Source organism: Cervus elaphus, chromosome 9 (genome assembly GCF_910594005.1).
Source record: "Cervus elaphus chromosome 9, mCerEla1.1, whole genome shotgun sequence".
Taxonomy (NCBI): Eukaryota; Metazoa; Chordata; class Mammalia; order Artiodactyla; family Cervidae; genus Cervus; species Cervus elaphus.
The window spans coordinates 41,228,650-41,247,805 of NC_057823.1; the positions used below are offsets into that span (position 1 = coordinate 41,228,650).

The 19,156-nt window shown below is 42.3% G+C and overlaps 1 protein-coding gene across 2 annotated transcripts in view; it reads right to left on the reverse strand.

The window, feature by feature from the left end:
* COL23A1 (collagen type XXIII alpha 1 chain) overlaps nt 1-19,156 on the reverse strand; it is a 382,617-nt gene that overhangs the window by 351,602 nt on the left and 11,859 nt on the right. For both annotated transcript variants that reach the window (XM_043912439.1, XM_043912438.1), the window contains exon 2: nt 2,650-2,716. In XM_043912439.1, coding sequence (XP_043768374.1) covers nt 2,650-2,716 — 67 coding nt within the window. The remainder of the gene's footprint in view (nt 1-2,649; nt 2,717-19,156) is intronic.

Consider the following 19,156-nt stretch of genomic DNA (forward strand, 5'->3'; position numbering starts at 1 on the left):
AGTTCAAGGGCCTCTTACTTGCCTGAGGTCACAGGGCTAGTTCAGAGCACAGTTCAGCCTCTCATCCCACCACTGACTCCAGTAAGAGAAGAATCTTGACCTTCCAGCCCAAAGCCTACCCCTCCTTTCAGCCTCAGAGCTCCCCGAGCACCCACTTCACAATGGGCAATACACACAGAAGAGCCGCCCCCTTCTCTGGTCTGGCTTATCTGCCTGCTGCATCCTAGGATCTGACAAAAGACTACACTGTCCCCTGGGCCGTGGGAAGGAACTGGGCCCGGGGGATCCGTGGGCATCTCAAATGAGATGGGGATCCAAGTTACAGAGGGTGGTCTCCGCGTCCAGATGCCAAAATTCTGGAGGGCAGATCAGAGCCAGAGAGAAAGGGAATGAGTTAAGCTTCTGGTACTGGAGGAAACAGTCTTTGTGCTTCTTATGGCAGAGGAGAATGTGCTAGCCTATGGGGTTTCACACTGATAAAAGGTTCTAGTCTGAAGGGCTCAGATCAATCCTCCAGCTCAAGATGACAGGAGAGAAAAAGCAGATGTGGACATGGGTGTGCACTGGGGCCTGACACAGGCTGTGATGCCACACCCCCTGGGCTGTGCTGACCTCACCGGCCAGGATGGCCTGGTTATAGACACAAGCCCCTCGGACAGTGAATGACAGAACAGTGATGACCGGAGAGGGCAGGTCACTACGGTTCTGACCAGGCTTTCAGCCTCCATGCTCATACAAGAGACCTTCCTGATGGGTCAGGAGCCCTGAGGCAAGACAGGACACAAGACTGTCTCCACGTCCTGGCCTTTGACCTGTATTTCCTCCACAACATCAAAAAAGCCTGCAGAGCCCACTCCAGTATTGGAATCATTTGCTAATACAAACAGTGAATGGCTGACCAAGATTTGGACCTGGTTTGGATATATTTGGGCGCTCCAAGTCCCCTCACTGCCTCCCTTCTCCCTCTCCATCTAGCATCTGTATCGATGATTTTCAAACTTTGAGTCAGCAACCCACAGCAAGGAACCCATTTAACATTGGCAACTGCAAATATAAATAGCTGAAACAAAAACTTCAATATTTTTATTCCAATCTCTGCTAGTTCAAAATTTCAGAACACTGGCTACAACCCACATAACTGATTTCATGTTTCATAAATGCATTGTGACTCCCAGGTTTGTTTGTTTGTTTTCGGCCACACTGCTCAGCTTGTGAGCTTTTAGTTCCCCAACCAGGGATTGAACCTAGGCCCTTAGCAGTAAGAGTGCTGAGTCTTAACCACTGGATCACCAGGGAATTCCCAGTGACTCCTAGTTTTTAAAAATCTCATCTACATAATTCACATGATTTCACATCCATACAATACTCAGAACAGGGAAGGAACAAAAGGGATTATTTTATACATTTTGCAGATCAGCCAGAAATTCATTGATGGAACTGAAGTCTTTTCCCCCACTGAATTGCAACTTCTGACTTCCTGATCTGCTCATGATGTCATTACTTATCATGTCCTTTTCCATCCTATTAAAACCACAGAAAGAAAGTGAAAGTGAAGTCGCTCAGTGGTGTCTGACTCTTTGAGACCCCATGGACTGTAGCCTGAAAGGCTCCTCTGTCCACGGGATTTTCCAGGCAAGAATACTGGAGTGGATTGCCATTTCCTTCTCAGAGTTCCTATCAAAGGCTAGCTCAAGCTCAACTCCCACTGGGTCCCCAGAGACTGAATTTCCACAGCACAGGTCCACCTTTGTACAAATCTCAGGGCATCTCCCAACCTGGAGATAACAACCATCAGTAAGCTTAGTTTCTGGACCAGGTGAAATGGCTTCAGAAATGCCTGGCAATTTGTTTAATGGAAGGCATGATAGCAAGGAACAGGGCGCCTGGGTTCAGCTCCTGTGTTCTCTCACCTTGTCCGGCATGGTGAGATGTCTGGGAAATGTTATGATTTTTCACTCACTCACTAGCATTATACACTGTTCTATGAGAGGGTAAGTTTAAGCCCTAAAAACAGCGGGGCTGAGACTACACCCTAAATTCTCAATCATAATATGTACAGAGCTCTACTGAGGACAACCAGAAGACCCAATATGGATCGGGATTTGAGTCACATGGACTAAGAACCAACAAATCTCAATTCTAGTCACAGCCACCCTGGTCTATACCACCAAAATCCAAGAGACATGATTATTTGAACAAATCAGATCATGTTCACAGCTCCTTTCCTCTTCCTGTACCATTATTCCATCTGTCTTCCCCCTTATGTTTGAAACAGAGCCAAAAACACAACGTTAACACTGTGTGGATGGTTCATGCTTGTTTCTCCATCTTTTTTTCCTCCATCTTTAAAGAGGGATAGCTGCTACTTTCCCAGCATTTGAGCCTTTAATATTAGTCATCTCAAAGAGTTTTAGCTCCTCCACCAATACCACTGTCCTTATCTACCCAAGTCAGTTAATTTTGCCTGAATATTTATGACACACCTACCACTGAAGATATAGGAAGAAAGGATGATCCACAAGGTACCATAGATAGCTTGAAACCTGAGATGATTCTCTTGACCATGGCTTTGGCAGTTTTGAGCAGACAGGAGAGAGAAGGCCATGTCTCTAGAAGTCAGGAGCCAGCAAGGATTGAACATCCACTTACCTGGGGGGCAGACACAGTCTGTTGGTGCTTCTCGAACTGTCCGGAGCTTGACTGGTCCCTCCAACTTCTGAATCAGGAAGAAAAGGGGGGAAAAATAAGGATGAGTTTCGGACGACATGGGGTAGAAGTGGAAAAATCAGCAAAAGCCAATATGTGAAAGATCTATAATGTTGGTGCTGGTGCTCTCAAGAACGGTTTTTAAAGGATCATTAAATTCTATAGGCAGGTTTAGAATGGGAGGAGAAACAGAAATAAACACTGAGCAATTACTTGGGAGTCCTTGAATAGAAAGTGGCAGGTTTCTGCTTTGTAACATTTTCAAATATAAATCTGGGAATGACAAAGGGACCTGCAGTCCCTGGTATGAAGACAGGAGGGCAGAGCAGAGGGAGGCCAGGTAGGGCCAATCAAAGCTTACTTCTGTAAGAGTTTTATAGTTTCTGGTCTTACATTAAGTCTTAATCTAAATTCATTCACCTTAATTAATCCACTTTTAGGGTATCTTTGTGTATGGTATTAGGAAGTGTTCTAATTTCATTCTTTTACACCAAAGCTGTCTAGTTCTCCCAGCACCACTTACTGAAGAGACTATCTTTTCTGCATTGTATATTCTTGTCTCCTTTATCAAAGATAAGGTACCCACAGGTGTACAGATTTATCTCTGGACTTTCTATCTTGTTCCATTGGCCTATATTTTTGCTTTTGTGCTAATACCATACTATCTTGATGACTGTAGCTTTGTAGTATAGTCTGAAGTCAGGAAGGTTGATTCCTCCAGCTCCATTCTTCTTTCTCAAGATTGCTTTGGCAATTCAGGGTCTCTTGTGTTTCCATACTAACTGTGAAATTTGTTGTTCTAGTTCTGTGAAAAATGCCATTGGTAATTTGATAGGGATTGCACTGAATCTGTAGATTGCATTTAGTATTAGAGTCATTTTCAATATTGATTCTTGGTGGAAATGTAAATTGATACAGCCACTATGGAAGACCATATGAAGACTCCTTTAAAAAGTACGAATAAAACTACCATATGACCCAGCAATCCCACTACTAGGCATATACGCTGAGGAAACTAAAATTGAAAAAGACACATGTACCCCAATGTTCATTGCAGAACTATTTACAATAGCTAGGATATGGAAGCAACCTAGATGTCCATCGACAGATGAATGGATAAGGAAGCTATGATACATATATATGATGGAATATTACCCAGCCATTAAAGGGAACACATCTGAGTCAGTTCTAATGAGATGGATGAGCCTATAGCCTATTATACAGGGTGAAGTAAGATAGAAAGAGAAAAACAAATGTTGTATATTAATGCATATATATGGAATCTAGAAAGATAGTACTGATGAACCTATTCGCAGGGTAGCAGTGGAAACGCAACATAGAGAACAGACTTATGGATGCGGGACGTGGAGAGGAAGGAGAGGGTGGGATGAATGGAGAGAGTATGGAAACATATACACTACCCTATGGAAAAGAGACAGCCAATGGGAATTCGCTGTATGACGCAAGGAACTCAAACCAGGCTCTGTAACACCCTAGGGGGGTGAAAGGGGGTGGGAGGGAGTTTCATGAGTGAGGGGACATATGTGTACCCATGACTGATTCATGTTGCTTTATGGCAGAAACCAATACAATATTGTAAAGCAATTATCCTTCAGCTAAAAATAAATAAATTTTAAAAAAGCTTACTCCTAATAGCTATCTCTGATCGAGAGACCACCCCTATTGAACCTCAAGGAGCCCCAGAGCCCCCTTGGCTGCAGCCCCTCTAGCCCATAGGCTTCAGACCCACTGGCTTAGGCTCAATGCAACCTGATGATATTTTCCTTCTTTCTTACCTTGGCCTAGGAAATCTGGTTTAGTACAGTTTAATAAGAATCTCTACACACGCCCAGCCCTGTGCTAGATTTGGCTGAAGGGAAAAGAATTACCATAGACATGTAGTCAAAAGTCACAGCTCTGCTACTATGACAACTCACAGTACAGCCCTGGCTTAATCATCACCTGGTGTGAGGACTGAATTATTGTCCCTGCTTCACAGACAGGCGACACAAGCTTGAAAAAATTAAGAAATTAATCCCCAATCCCATATCTGGATTTAGGGGAGTGAAGCAATTGACTCATAATCCCAAAACTAGCCAAGACTTGAGTCTTGACAAGAATATACAAAGTATTAACCTTTTTCTTGGGGAGAAAACAAAACAAAACAAAATAACTTCCTAAACATAAAGCAAAGCAAATTCCAAATTGTTAACTTGAGTTAAAAATGCATACCACCACTAAAAGGGTTACTGAAGGTTCAGACCTTAAAATGTAATTTTTCTCAACAATAAAAATTAAAAAATGCAAAAAAAAAAAAAAAAAATTAAAAAATGCAAGTACAAAGACCTGGAAAATAGCACAGCACACAAACTAAAATGTAATTTTTAAACCACTGTTTTAGAGGAAGTAAGAAAGGCACTCTCAGTCTTGAGCCCTTGACCACCAGGCCTGGAAATTTCACATAAGAAGGGGCTAAACAGGGAACTCCCTGAAAGTCCAGCAGTTAGGACTCCTCACTTTCACTGCTGAGGGCTTGGGTTCAGTCCCTGGTTAGGGAACTAAGATGCTGCAAGCCATGTGGCACAGCCATCAGTCAATCAATAAATGGGGCTGAACAGGCCAGCACCAGGAGCCTGAGATAAAAAACATAATCAGGGTAGGCTCTGGTTGCTACAAAGCACTTTTCAAGTTCCACCTCCACTCTAACATACTAGCCTCGCCCTCACTTTCCAGATGGGCCACAAAGACTGACTGGCAAGAGCTGGAGTTAAGGTCAAGGTTTTAGAGAACTGGAGGATGTACGATTATGAACCCCATGATAGAGGTGTTTGTGAAAGCAGTACCACGACAACACTTCTCTATCATCCCCACACCTTTTTAAGTGCCATCCCCTCCCTGCCACCAACCAAAGGCCTTGGCTTATCCCAGAAATCGGAACTTGGCTAGGCCTCTTAGCCCCAGGTTCTCAGCTCCAGACTCCCGCCTGTCACTCACTCCTGCTCAAACCTGAGGCCCTCTGCCTAGAACCGCCCACCTGGCTCAGAGCCACCCTAAGAGCAGCCCGGGGTGGCGGAGAACCTAAAGAGGTCTCCCCAAGGCTGTCACAGTCTCCTACCAGGTAAGCGACACCACCAGCAGCAGCAGATGCCACTCCCACCCCCAGCTCACCACGTGCCCTGGACTCCGAAGCATCCCGGCCACGCCCATCCTCACTGAACTGGAATGCTACAGAAGCTGCCCTGATGCAGGCACAAGATCAGGACCTCAGAACTCACTTTCCCCTCACTGTACTTGCAGGTACTATTACAGATTTCAAAATTCACTTGGATAAATAATCCAGCCTTTTAGTTTAAGCTAAACTCAATTTGAACCAGAAGCTCTCATCTGTTTTTATCATTTCTAGAAAGACTAGAAATTACACCAGTTTCTTTTTTTTTTTTCCAGTAACAAAAGCATTTAATGCTAAAACACAATTCGCTTTCAACAAGTGCCATCACATCTGGGCAGCTCCCCAACGGGAAGGAGACTTTATCAAATGCTGATAGGAAACACAATTTCTTTTAAGCTACTCTTATCTTCAGACAAAAACTAAACAGAAGCCTATTGAAGAGAGGGGGGAAAAATGTATTGTTAAGGCTAGTAGATGGGATCATAAATAACTGATTGAGTTTTTGTTTTGTTATTTTTTCTAACTCCTTCTGTGTATTTGTTTTTCTGGATTAGATGATGAATCTGCAAAATTTTATCTCTTAGTCCTCTACTCTTTCCTCATTTTAGAGTCCCTAATTCTGGAGTTGAAACAACCTGACTAGGAACATAAAAGTGAAATGTCTGTATTAGAAACCCAATCCCATAATCTTTATTTCAATACCTTTTTTTAAAATTCCTGAGAAAATCTTTTGTGTCCTGTTTTGTAAAAATGACTCAAAAGCCTCAACTTTTTATATGTACCCCAGCATCTGCCAACAATATGGTCTTGGTTTTACATATGCAAACAAGTCCTAACTCCAAAAGTAAATAAAGAATGAATTTCTGAGAAAAGACTCAAGACTTTGGGAGTTCCCTCCAAAAGAACTGAGGACAACTTGGCGTTGGGGGAAGGGGTGGTGAGAGTTGGGAGAAAACTAATCAGGGAAAATCATGGTTTCCAAATTTTCAGATGGTAAAATTTATCGGTGATCTATTGAAGCATTAGTCTCAAACACTTCATCAGTTATTTGATCACACCCCTGAACAGCTGCCTTTTGATGAAATAAAGATTAATATACAAAAGGGATTACATGATTTATTTCTGCAAAATGCTACAAATAAAGCCACAAAGGCATTCCTATCCTTTGACAGAAAATTCCTACTCTAGGAAGTATATCCCAAGGAAATTAATCATTAGGAGCAAAAAAATTATATTCATGATTTGCTGCACTGCAAAACAGTGGGTATATTTTAGTGAAGGATGATGAATCCCCTTCATGAAACTGTCATATCTTCATGAAAAATCATTAGGAAGACTATGTAGCAACACAGAAAAATGTTCATGATACAATAAATAATGTTTACATCTGTGTAAAAATGCAGCCATGGGACGGCAGCAACTACCAAAACATCTACCCACTTGGGTGTAAGGATCACGGTGATTTACTTTTTAAAAAGTTTTTTCCACGTTGTAATATCTTCTAAGTGGAAAAAAAAAAAATCCTGGGGAGGAGAAAAGCCAAAACGAAGCCCTAAAATTTGCTTGCCTAGGGCAATTTTTGAGTGACAGACATGATTCCGTCTTCTCAGGAAGCCCTAATTTCAGGATCAACCCTGATAAAACACACAGGCTCCACAAACACCAGAGGAAGGCTTGCAGAAGATCAATGCCCTGCTATAGTCACATCCTCTCTGCCTTCCTTCCACCCCTGTAGGGAAGGGCCCATGGGTACATTCTTATAACCACCAGCAACTCAAGACAGCAGCATATCCTGGCCTCTTTAACAGTCTTTTTTAACATTCCACCATGGTCATGATGATTTTGGTGATGATAAGGTAACAAATATAAAGTATTATTACCATCAAGTTTATTGATTACTTATTATGTGCCAGGTACTGTGCCCTACAACTGTTATCTTACTGAGTCCTCCCAAGAACCCCATGAAGATAGGACAAGTTTTAGACTCATTTACAGATGAGAAAATTAAGACTCAGAGGAATGTAGGCGTCAGGACTGGACTTGACTCCTGGTATCAACTAACTTCAATCACAAAGTAAGACAACCTCTGTTTACAAGCACTTTTCATGTCTAGTAAAAAAGAGTTTCTATAAAAAATCCAAGCCATACAAAATGACAGAGACAGAAACTAGGTCAATAGTTGCCAAAGGTTGAGGGAGCAGGAGGAATGAAGCACAAAGAGACTCATGGAGGAGCTGTGAGGTGAGAGAACTGTTCTGTATGGTGCTGGGATGACGGATATACTCCATGCATTTGTCAAAAACTATTGGACCATACATCACAAAGAGGAAACTTTAATGGATACAAATTTTTAAAAAATTGACTAGGATGTTGAAAAAGTCCAGGATGGAATGCAGGCTGAGACAAATTAATGTAACTATATTAAAATTACATGATATAACCTCACTGAAAGTCATTGGGAAAAACGTGCAGCTGACCTAAGTCACTTTGCAAAACAGTGTTTCAATTGAGAACTATGGGCTGAAGACCAAAGGAACTGCCCATAAAGGCAATACTCTGGTAGGTATAATTGTTTCACACAGGGGTATAGGGTGGCAATTTTGAAATCACTATGCATATATATTGGAGTTGAGCAAATAAGTAAACTATGGGTAATGAGAGTCAGGTTTCTCACTGTCCGAGAAAGAAGTTATAAATAAGCAAAGGGGGAAAGCTAAAATGAACGGTGTGGTGCTGGATTAGTCAGAGACATCACTATGAGGTCATGCTTATGTTATGCACACAGATGCATAGAGAAATAATTACAGTTATGTGAATATAAAAGAGTATACATGTATTCTTTGTGCCTTTGCTGTCTGCAGAGAAGACCTACAACCAATGACACCCTAGTAGCAATAAGCACATTCAGCACCCAGATCTTGGTTTCTAAACACCATTCTCCAATGAAAAGAACCATGACTCCTTGGAGTCTCCTTGGAGACTGTTTCTAGAGCCAGGGCAGGAAAAATATAAGATAAGCCTGGAGTATCTTGTAGTATCAAAAAATAAGGAAATGCTTTAAGGGTGGGTAGGGCAGGTACATCAAAGAAACAAGAGAAAGTGAAAGAATTCAGAATGGCCAAAGCTGGAACAAGTTAAGCCACAAAATAAATGACGTAGTATTGAATTAAAATCTAAATAAAAAATTAAATACCCATGAGTCCATACTGATATAAATGACTGGATAAATAAACAAATAGGGGAAAGAGACAAATCTTTCTTACAGAAGAATTCTAAGTAATATATGTAGATACTTCTGTCCCCAGGAGGTAGAGCTAAATTCTCCTCTCCTTGAGTATGGCCTGGACTTAGGAACTTACGTCCAAAACGTAGAGTAGGAAAAGGAAAACAGTAACTTTATAATGGAGAAATCTAGCATATACCACTTTAATCAAGTGATCAAGGTTAATGTCAACAGTGATGGGTCATGTTGACATCACAGGCCACTGACATGATGTCATGACAGTGGCAATCCACCCGATTGGTATTTCCCCAAACACTGAGAACTCAGTCCAATCATGAGAAGCATCACACTAGCCCAAACTGAGCAACATTCTACACAATACCTGACCGATATGCCTTCAAATTGTCAAAGTCATAAAAAGCAAGAAAAGACTGAGCAGGTGTCATAGATCAGAAAAGATAAGACAACTAAATGCAACGTGGTCTCCTGGATGAGATCCTGGAATAGGAAAAGAACATTAGAAGAACAACTGGTGAGAAGATCTAAATGCAATCTGTGGTTCACTTAAAAAATGGGTACTGATCCTTGGTGGTCCAGTGGTTAAGACTTCATCTTGCAATACAGGAGGTGCAGGTTGACTCCCTGGTCGGGGAGCTAAGATTCTAAGATCCCACATGCCTCAGGGCCAAAAAACAGAATGTTAACAATAGAAGCAATATTGTAACAAATTCAATAAAGACTTTTAAAAAAATGGGTAGCAGAATTACAGTCACTTGCCACTGATTACGGCTCAGCTGGTAAAGAATCCACCTGCAGTGTGGGAGACTTGGGTTCAATCCTTGGGTTGGGAAGATCCCCTGGAGAAGGGAATGGCTACCGACTCCAGTATTCTGGCCTGGAGAACTCCATGGGCTGTATAGTCCATGGGGTCACAAAGAGTTGGACACAACTGAGCGACTTTCACTCACCACTGATTAGAATATAACTTTGCTATTTTCTATAACAGATTATTCTTTTTTAAAAATTAAGACAAAACTCACATAGCATAAAGTTAACCATTTTAAAGTGAAAAATTAAGTAGCCTTTAGGGAATTCATGATGTTGGGCCACCACCCCTTTTATGGAGTTCCATCTAGTTCCAACATATTACCATTACTCCAAAAGGAAATCCTGTACCCATCAAGCAGTAGCTTCCCTTTCCTCCCTCCTCTTAGTCACCAATCTGCTTTCCATGTCTATGGACTGACCTAATTTTGATATTTCACATAAACAGAATCACACAACACATAACCTCTTGTGTCTGGCTTCTTTCACTTACCAAAACGTTTTTCAGATTCATTCACTTTGTATCATGTGTCAGTACTTCATTCCTTTTACAGCTTAATAGTACTATAGTACTACATTTGTATATACATACCACAGTTTGTTTACCCACATATTCTGTGATGATCATGTAGGCTGTTTCTACCTTCTGGCTATTGTCAGAAGTGCTGCTCTGAACATAAATTTATGTGCATATACTGTTTGAATCCTTTAAAATTCTTTTGCGTGTATATCTAAGAGTGGAATTGCTGGGTCATATAGTAACTCCATATTTAACAATTTGAAGACCCACCAAAATTTTCCACAGTGGTTGAACCAGTTGACATTCCCACCAGCGGTGTATGAAGATCCGTCCTCACTAACAGATCCTAATGGATGTGAAATGGTATCTCATTATGGGTTTGACTTTTCATTTCCCTAATGACTAATGATGCTGAGCACCTTTCCATGTGCTTGATGACTATCTGCATATCTTGTTTGAAGAAATGTCTGTTCAAGCTGCTTGTCCATTTTTAAATTGGGTTGTTTGTCTATTGTTTAGCTATAAGAGTTCTTTACATATTTGGATACTATATCCTCATCATATATATGATTTGCAAATATATTCTCATAAAATCAATCCATTCTTGATCAGAATTCTAACTATCTCCAACTGAACCACAGTATGAGAGTGTGACAAGCACCCTGACAACTGGAGGTGATGGGAGAGGTCCATGGCTTCATGCTGGCCCTCACATGAGTCTTTCATTTTTCACATTCGTTTTTATTGAGATCTTTCTAGATGAATAGTAGGTTATTGTTACTCATGAATTTGATCTGGTTCTTTTTAGTTAATAGCAATCATATTCATTTTCCATGGTTGCATAACAAATTTCCACCAAATCAGAAGTTTTTGAAACAACAAAAATTTACTATCTTAATAGTTTATGAGATCAGAAGTCTAGACACAGATGAACTTGGTTCTCCGCTCAGGGTCTCAAAAGGCTAAAATCAATGTGCCATCTCAGTGTTTCTGCACCTCTGGGTCCTCTTTCAAGTTCATGTGGTTCCTTGTGATCTGAGGCCTCCAGTCCTTGCTGCTAGTTCTTGCCATGTGGTCCTGTCCACAAACCCTCTCATGCTTTAGGGAAGGGTCCAATCTTTTTTAAGGACTCACCTAATTAAATTAACTCAGACCCACCAAGGATAAACTTTTAAATTAACCCAGTTAACTGATTAGTAACTCAATCATAGGTTGAGTAACTCAATTTTATCATCATAATCACAGGTTCTGCCTACACTCCTGGGGAGGGAATTATACAAAGTGCGTACAACAAGGAATGGTAATCTTAGGAGCAATCTTAGAATTCTGCCTTCCAGAGTATTGCATCACATTTAATTTTTTACTTTTGACAAATGTACTATGGTTATGTGGGATTTCCAAGTAGTGCTAGTGATAAAGAAACCACCTGCCAATGGAGGAGACATAAAAGATGTGGGTTCAGTCTCTGGGTTGAGAAGATCCCCTGGAGGAGGGCATGGCAACCCACTCCAGTATTCTTGCCTGGAGAATCTCATGGAGAGAGGAGCTTGGTGGGCTACAATCCATAGGGTTGCAGAGTCGGACACAACTAAAGTGACTTAGCATGCATGCACTGTGGTTATGTATGCACGTACAATGTTTCTGGTGGTGGTTTAGTCACTAAGTCGTGTCCAACTCTTGTAATCCTGTGGACTATAGCCTGCCATGCTCCTCTGTCCATGGGATTCTCCAGGCAAGAATACTGGAATGGGTTGCTATTTCCTTCTCCAGGGGATCCTCCTGACCCAGAAGTTGAACCCAGGTCTCCTGCATTGCAGGCAGATGACCAACTGAGCTATCAGGGAAGCCCACAATGTTTCTACACACAATCTAAAATTATTCTAAAAAATCTTTAAGGCTATATCACGGTTTTCTTCTTCTAGGCAAGATGGAGTAGGAATGATTAGATTTACCTTCCTGCCTAAACCAATGTCAAAAATCCAAACAACAACAATAGAAAAAAATCCCACAAACAAAAAAATGAAGCAATGGTTTTGAAGATATTAACATAAAGCAAGGAAGGCGAATGATCCTCAAAGACACAGGAAAAAAAAACTACTCTGGCTTCCTGCCTGGAAAGAGTTTTCTAGGCTGTGGCACAAGAAGAAGAGATACAGGTGGAAGCTGGCAGCTAGGAGTCCAGGGATACCAAGGTAGCTAGAGTTTGCAGAACAAAGGGCCTGGTAGGTGAGAGCTGCATACAGAAAACCATGGAAGCCATCAAGCATCTTCACTGGGTATTCAGCAGAGGGCACATGTGTGTGAAGAAACAACCTGAGGCAAGGAAAGGATTAGCGGGAACAGTGCCCAGCTCTCACACGGGGCTGGGAAGAGCACCAGTTATGCCATTGAGCAGGGTACCAAGAAGGGTCCTGCCTCAGGGGTAAGGGATAATCAACTCTACACTAAATATAGCTCTGACTCCACCTAATGGATCTTAAAAACAAAACCCCCAAAGATTCAACTATTTCCAAGTAACAATTATGACCTAACAAAGCTCATGAATATTGATAGAAAAATAAAAATATCCAGCACCTAGACAGGTAAAACTCATAATGTCTGGCATATAATAAATTTTCAGCAGGAAAAACAGGCCCCATAGTAAGGAGAAAAAAATCAGTTAATTGAGAATGACCCACAACTGCCATAGCACACAAAGACCTTAAAACAAGGATTGGAACTGTGTGGTCTATGTTCAAAAAGTTAAGTGGAGACATCAAAGATAATAAACAACCTAAACTGAAATTCTAGAGATGAACACTATGAAGTCTGAGATGGAAAAGAAGACAGAAAGGATTAATGGAAGATTAAACATTGCAGAGGAAAATATTAGTAAACAGTAATAGAAACTATCCAAAGTGAACACAGAGAGAAAGAATTATTTTAAAAAGAAAGTATGTCAGTGAACTTTTGGATTCAAGTGGCCTTATATGTGTGTAATTGGAGTTCCATAAAGTAGAGGAGAAAAAAGCATCTGAAGAAGAAATGGCGAAGAAATTTTTCAAATTTTGATGAAAACTATAAACTCACAGATTCAAGAATCTTAATGAAACTTAGGCAAAACAGACATGAAGGAAAAGACACTAAGGCATCACATAATTGGATTCCTTAAAACCAGGGATAAAAAGAGTCTTAAAAGCACCCCCCAGAAAAGACATACTATATGAACAAATGAAACTTACATATACTGCTGGTAGGAATGTAAAATGACAAGATGGTTTTGAACAAGAGTTTGGTAGTTTCTTAAAAAGTTAATCACACATCTATCAGACAATGAACCATTCTACTCCAAGGTATTTATACCCAAGAGAAATTAACGTATACTCCATACAAAGACCTGTACATGAATGTTCATAGCTGCTTTATTTGTAACAGCCTCCAAGTGAAATAATCCAAATATGCACTCACAGGTGAAAGGATTAAAAAGTTGTGGTAAATCCATATAATAATAGTTAACGGAAAAGAATGAACAAACAATGTATGCAAAAGTATCCAAGAGTCAATAATCATACTGAGTGAAAGAAACCAGATTTCCCTCCCCACCCCCAAAGAATGCATACTGTATGATTCCATTCATATAAAAATCTTACAAAAAGGAAAACTAATCAATTGTGAAAAGAAATCAGCAATACCTGGGTGGCAGGTGGGAAAGAATGGAAGGGACAGAATTCAAGGAAGAAAGAGGAAAAAGTTTTGAGGGTCACGGGCTTGGGCATGTTCACTATCTTGACTGTGGAGATGTACAGGTGTACACATGTGTCAAAATGTAGCAAATTACACATTTCAAATATATGAAGTTCATTATATGTCACATATAACCTAACAAAGGCCAGAGGACAAGGATGCCCAGGCCCTTGGCTCCCGTGGGCTTGGCTGGCTGGCGGGGCAGGAATCCTGGGCTCAGGAGGCATCCGTTCACCACCCCGAGCCTCAGCTTCCACCACAGTGCCAGGTAAACATCCCAGCAGAGCCAGGTAAAGAAAATGAGAACATCTAGCCCAACCCAGGCATTTGGCAGGAGCTCAGAAACTTTTCTCTAAAGAATGTGAGTTTAATGGGTGACTTCCATTGGCATGCTGAATGACTCTTATAAACCACATCGGCAAACATTTCCTTAAGGGTCCTTGTTCAGTCCCAAAATGCGTAAGTGTGTTTTGAAAGGTGTGGTCTGCAAACAAAATGCAAGTCTCCAGTAGTCGTTAATTCATGTTCCCATTCAATATTTTTCAAAGACACACACATCACTTCCCATCAGAACCCCTCTTCTAAGGTTCATTACACCAGCGTGACAGAAAGAAATCCCACCAACTATGTGAGCTATGTGAAGGGGATGAACAATTTCCATCATGGCTTTCTTTTTCTTTTTCTTTCTAGCCACACTGTGTGACTTGTGGAGTCTTTAGTTCCCCAACCAGGGAACGAACCTGGGCCCTTGGCAGTGAGAATGTGGAGTCCTAGCCACTGAACCAGGGAATTCCCTCCATCATGGCTTCTGACATGTTGAAGAGAGCACTCAGGCTGCTCCCATGTGGGGCCTCCAAGCCTTCTCCACACCACAGGCCAGCTCCATGTCAGGCCTGCTTTAATCCCCACACTGGGTTCCACCTGTTCTTGCTGACCCCTGCCCTCTTGATCCTGTCCACAGTGAACATCTGGCATTTCTTGATGTGTTAAGTCTAATTAGATGGTGGGTTGAATCATGTCCCCTGCCAAAGTTCATGTGCTGCAGTCCTAACCCCCAGTCCTTCAGAGTGTGTCTGCATTTGTGATGGGGTTTTTAAAGAGATAAGTTAAAATGAGGTTATTATAGTGGGCCCTGATCCAATATGACCGGTGTCCTCTTAAGAAGAGGAGATTCAGACACATATACACACAGAAGGAGGACCGTGTGAGGACCAGGGAGAAGATGGCCATCCAAGGAGAGAGGCCTCAGGACGAACTAGCCTGCTGACACGTGGATCTCAGACTTCTAGCCTTCAGAATGATGAAAAAAGAAACATCTGTTGTTTCAGCCACCCTGGCTGTGGTAATTTGTTAGGGCAGCGCCCAGTACACTAAAACAGATGGGGTCCCCTCACTTACCCCTGCCCCTACCCCACCCCACTTCCTCACTGTCCCCAAGGGCACTGCAGTGAGAGGAGGCGGTGAGTAGGCTGAAAGGGACTGACTGCCAGGCAGATTGAGACGTTTTCACCTTAGGAGCCCACAGGCGTGAGAGGCACTGAGGGCTGATGGGGGTGAGGGAAGGGAGACACCTTTGAGCATATTCAAGAAGAGGAATGGGCAGAATGATCAGTAGCCAGACCCGTCTGGAGCATGGACTCAGGGAGCACTAATTAAACAAAAGCCCACGAAGACATCCGCAGCAGAACCTGGATTGGCTGGGCTGAGTGAGGGATACTATGGTGCTCCTTCCGGCTCAACTCATTCCTGGCCACTCCTAAGGTGTGAGCTTCATCACAGGAGCTGGAAGGAGGAGGAGGAACTGTCCCCAGGAAGGATGTGACACTGATGTTAGCAGTCCTGGCAGCCCTGTGGCCAGGATCAGCCATGCGGGGAGTAGGTAAGGAGGGCAGGGCTGGCCCCTCGCCACCCAGGGAAGTCCGGGGAAGGGGCCTTACTGCATTCTCCTAGAAATGTAGTGAAGCAGACACCATCACCCTTTTTCCAGAGGAGGAAGCTGAGGCTTGGAAAGGTTGACTAATTTGTCCCAGGACACTGTGGTCAGTTTAGAGGTAGCTCCAGGCTCAAACCCAGGTCTCCCAGCTCTGAAGCAATGGCTTGAGTTGTGCCAGGCTTCCAGGTGGGACGACTTCTGTGGGGAGGCAAGAGGTTAAGTTGGTCTCGTCCTTCCCACTTCCTTCCCAGCTCCCGTGCACACATATGTAGGAAAAAAGCAAATGAGCCAAGATGGCGTGGTCAGGCTCTCTCGCCCCACATCCTCTTGCTCTTGCCCCGTGTTTTGTGAATAATGATTATGTAACAGATGAGATGATTTATAGCACTACACGTGTGATATGAGATACTTGCTTGGCCACTTTTGTTCTGTAAGCATATATAAGTTCCACCTGGAAAGCCCTGGGGATGTTGTTTTAGAAGAGGTTATGTTATGAGAGGTCATGTTATATCTGCTGCTACGACTGCTTTGCCAACCCAGAGAAAATAAACATGCCTGCAGTTCCTACGGCTCTTCGAGTTTTCTTCCAGCTTCCCTGTTCTCACCTTGCCTACCCTGGGTTCAGCGAACAGTGTGCACAGTGAGATATCGCAAGAAAACTGGCGTAGTAGGCATGATCAGTGAGACAACATAACATCTGCATATGTGTATACACACGCTCATACATACCCCCACACATGCACACACTCACATTCATGTACATACTTAGGTACATATGTGTACTCACATGTATACACACACAGGCCTCATGCTCACATGTGTGCATACTTGCTCATACACACATACACACCCATATGCATGCACACTCTCAGGCTCTCCCAGTCTGCACTGGCTCGCCCTCACACACACACACACACTCACCCTCACACACACACACACACACACACACACACTAATCCCAGTGCTGCGTAAACTTGTCCTTCATTCATCTGAACCAAAAGATGGGTGTGAACACAAGATGCTAACACCCCATACATCACACAAAAAAGCACAGTTAAGTAAATGGACAGACCCTGGTTTTTGCATGATGATCCTCCTTGGAGGCCCTAGTTAAGTATCGATACAATGTATTTAAATTGTCTTCTGAAAACACCAGAATTCTTTCCAACTACTTTATGATTTATTTCACAACATAAAGTTGGAAGCAAATTCTGTTTTAAAAGTTCACATTACCTATTGGATGGTACTCCTGCGTCTCCAATTTTGTGGCTACATCAGAAAAATAAAGGTTTTCTCATTTACCAATATGAATTGAAACAGATATGTGTGAGGCCTCTTAACTCATTGGTTTAATCATGAGCATTTGGAGTACTTGTGCCATACTGCATATTCATGAAAGCAGACTTACTAACTAAAGCAACTAACTAATTAATTAAAGCAAACTTATTGGCTACTTGAGAGTCCTTTCACAATGAAAATCCATCTAATAATTTTCATCAATCATTATATTTTTATTGTGATAAAAACTGAAATTTTTAATTTAAATGGAAAAATCTCATTTTGCTCAAATGAGAGACAAAAAAAATGGGGCTATGAAACTAATGCAGTCTGCTTTTCTTCAACAACCAAGTCACATTTCACATCACTGACTCAGAGACTGGACATGTTGATACCTTTTTCTCTTCTGTGTGTCCTTAACAGGATGGCAGAACCCCAGTGGTAAAAAGATCTTAAGATCATGCTTGTAACCACAGGACCTCCTGTTCAATTAGCAGACAAAGACATTCCTTCTGGATTCAGTCAAAGAAAGTATTCCAACGAAAAGAACCATTTTCAGGATGTATATGATGTGTTGAGCTCTTCAGACATATCAACTGGTTTAATCCCCACAGAAACCTTATGAGGCAAATACAATAATCCCCATTTAGTAGATGAGCAAGCTGAGGTTTGGAAAAACAACCATTTACCCAAGTCTGCACATCTGGGGGGCTTCCCTGGCGGCTCAGTGGTAAGGTGTCTGCCTGCCACAGCAGGACATGCTGGTTTGATCCTTGGGTCAGGAAGAGCCCCGGGAGAAGGAAATGGCAACCCATTCCAATATTCTTGCCTGGGAAATCCCATGGACAGAGGAGCCAGATGGGCTACAGTCCATGGGGTTGCAAAAGAGTTGGATACAACTCAGAGACTAAACAACAACAACACAGCTGGGAAATGGCAGAACTCAGATGTGAACCCAGTTCTGCTTAAAGCTGAAGTATTCCCTGCCGCTCTACACATCAAACACCTGCAGAGGATGTCCACACTGACAGGAAAAGCTAAGGTACTGTTTCCATGGGGGGCTGCCGTGAGGCTGCAGAGCTGGGACTCAGTCAGGTCATCCAGGCTTGGGTGTACACTGCCAGCCCCACCTCGGGCTGGTCACTGCCCCTTCTGGGAGAGTGAAGCCTGTCTAGCAGGGGTTGGGATGGGGTTGTTAAGAAATACCACAAGAAAAAAAAAAAAATAAATAAATAAAATAAAAAGAAATACCACAAGAACAGATATGTGAACTTCGGTCCAAGGTGTATACCGGAAGGCCCTTAACCATTTCCCCTGTAGCCTCAGGAGTACACAGACATGCCTTTCTTTAAAACTATATCTGCAAGGAATTCTCTGGCAGTCCAGTGGTTAGGACTCTGAGCTTTCATCACTGAGGGTCTGGGTTCAATCCTGGTCAGGGAACTAAGATCCCACAAGTCACGCAGTATGGCCAAAAATAAATAATCTGTGCTTAGTCACTCAGTTGTGTCCAGCTCTTTGCAATCCCATAGACTGTAGCTCACCAGGCTTCTCTGTTCATGGGATTCTCCAGGCAAGAATACTGGAGTGGGTTGCCATGCCCTCCTCCGGGGATCTTCCCGACCCAGGGATCAAACCTAGGTCTTCCACATTGCAGGTGGATTCTTTATCATCTGAGCCAAAATAAATAATAAGATAAAATAAAATCTGGTAGGGCAGACATCGTATTTTTTAAAAATTATATCTGCAAACTTATTTTTTTCTCCCAATGGTTGGTGC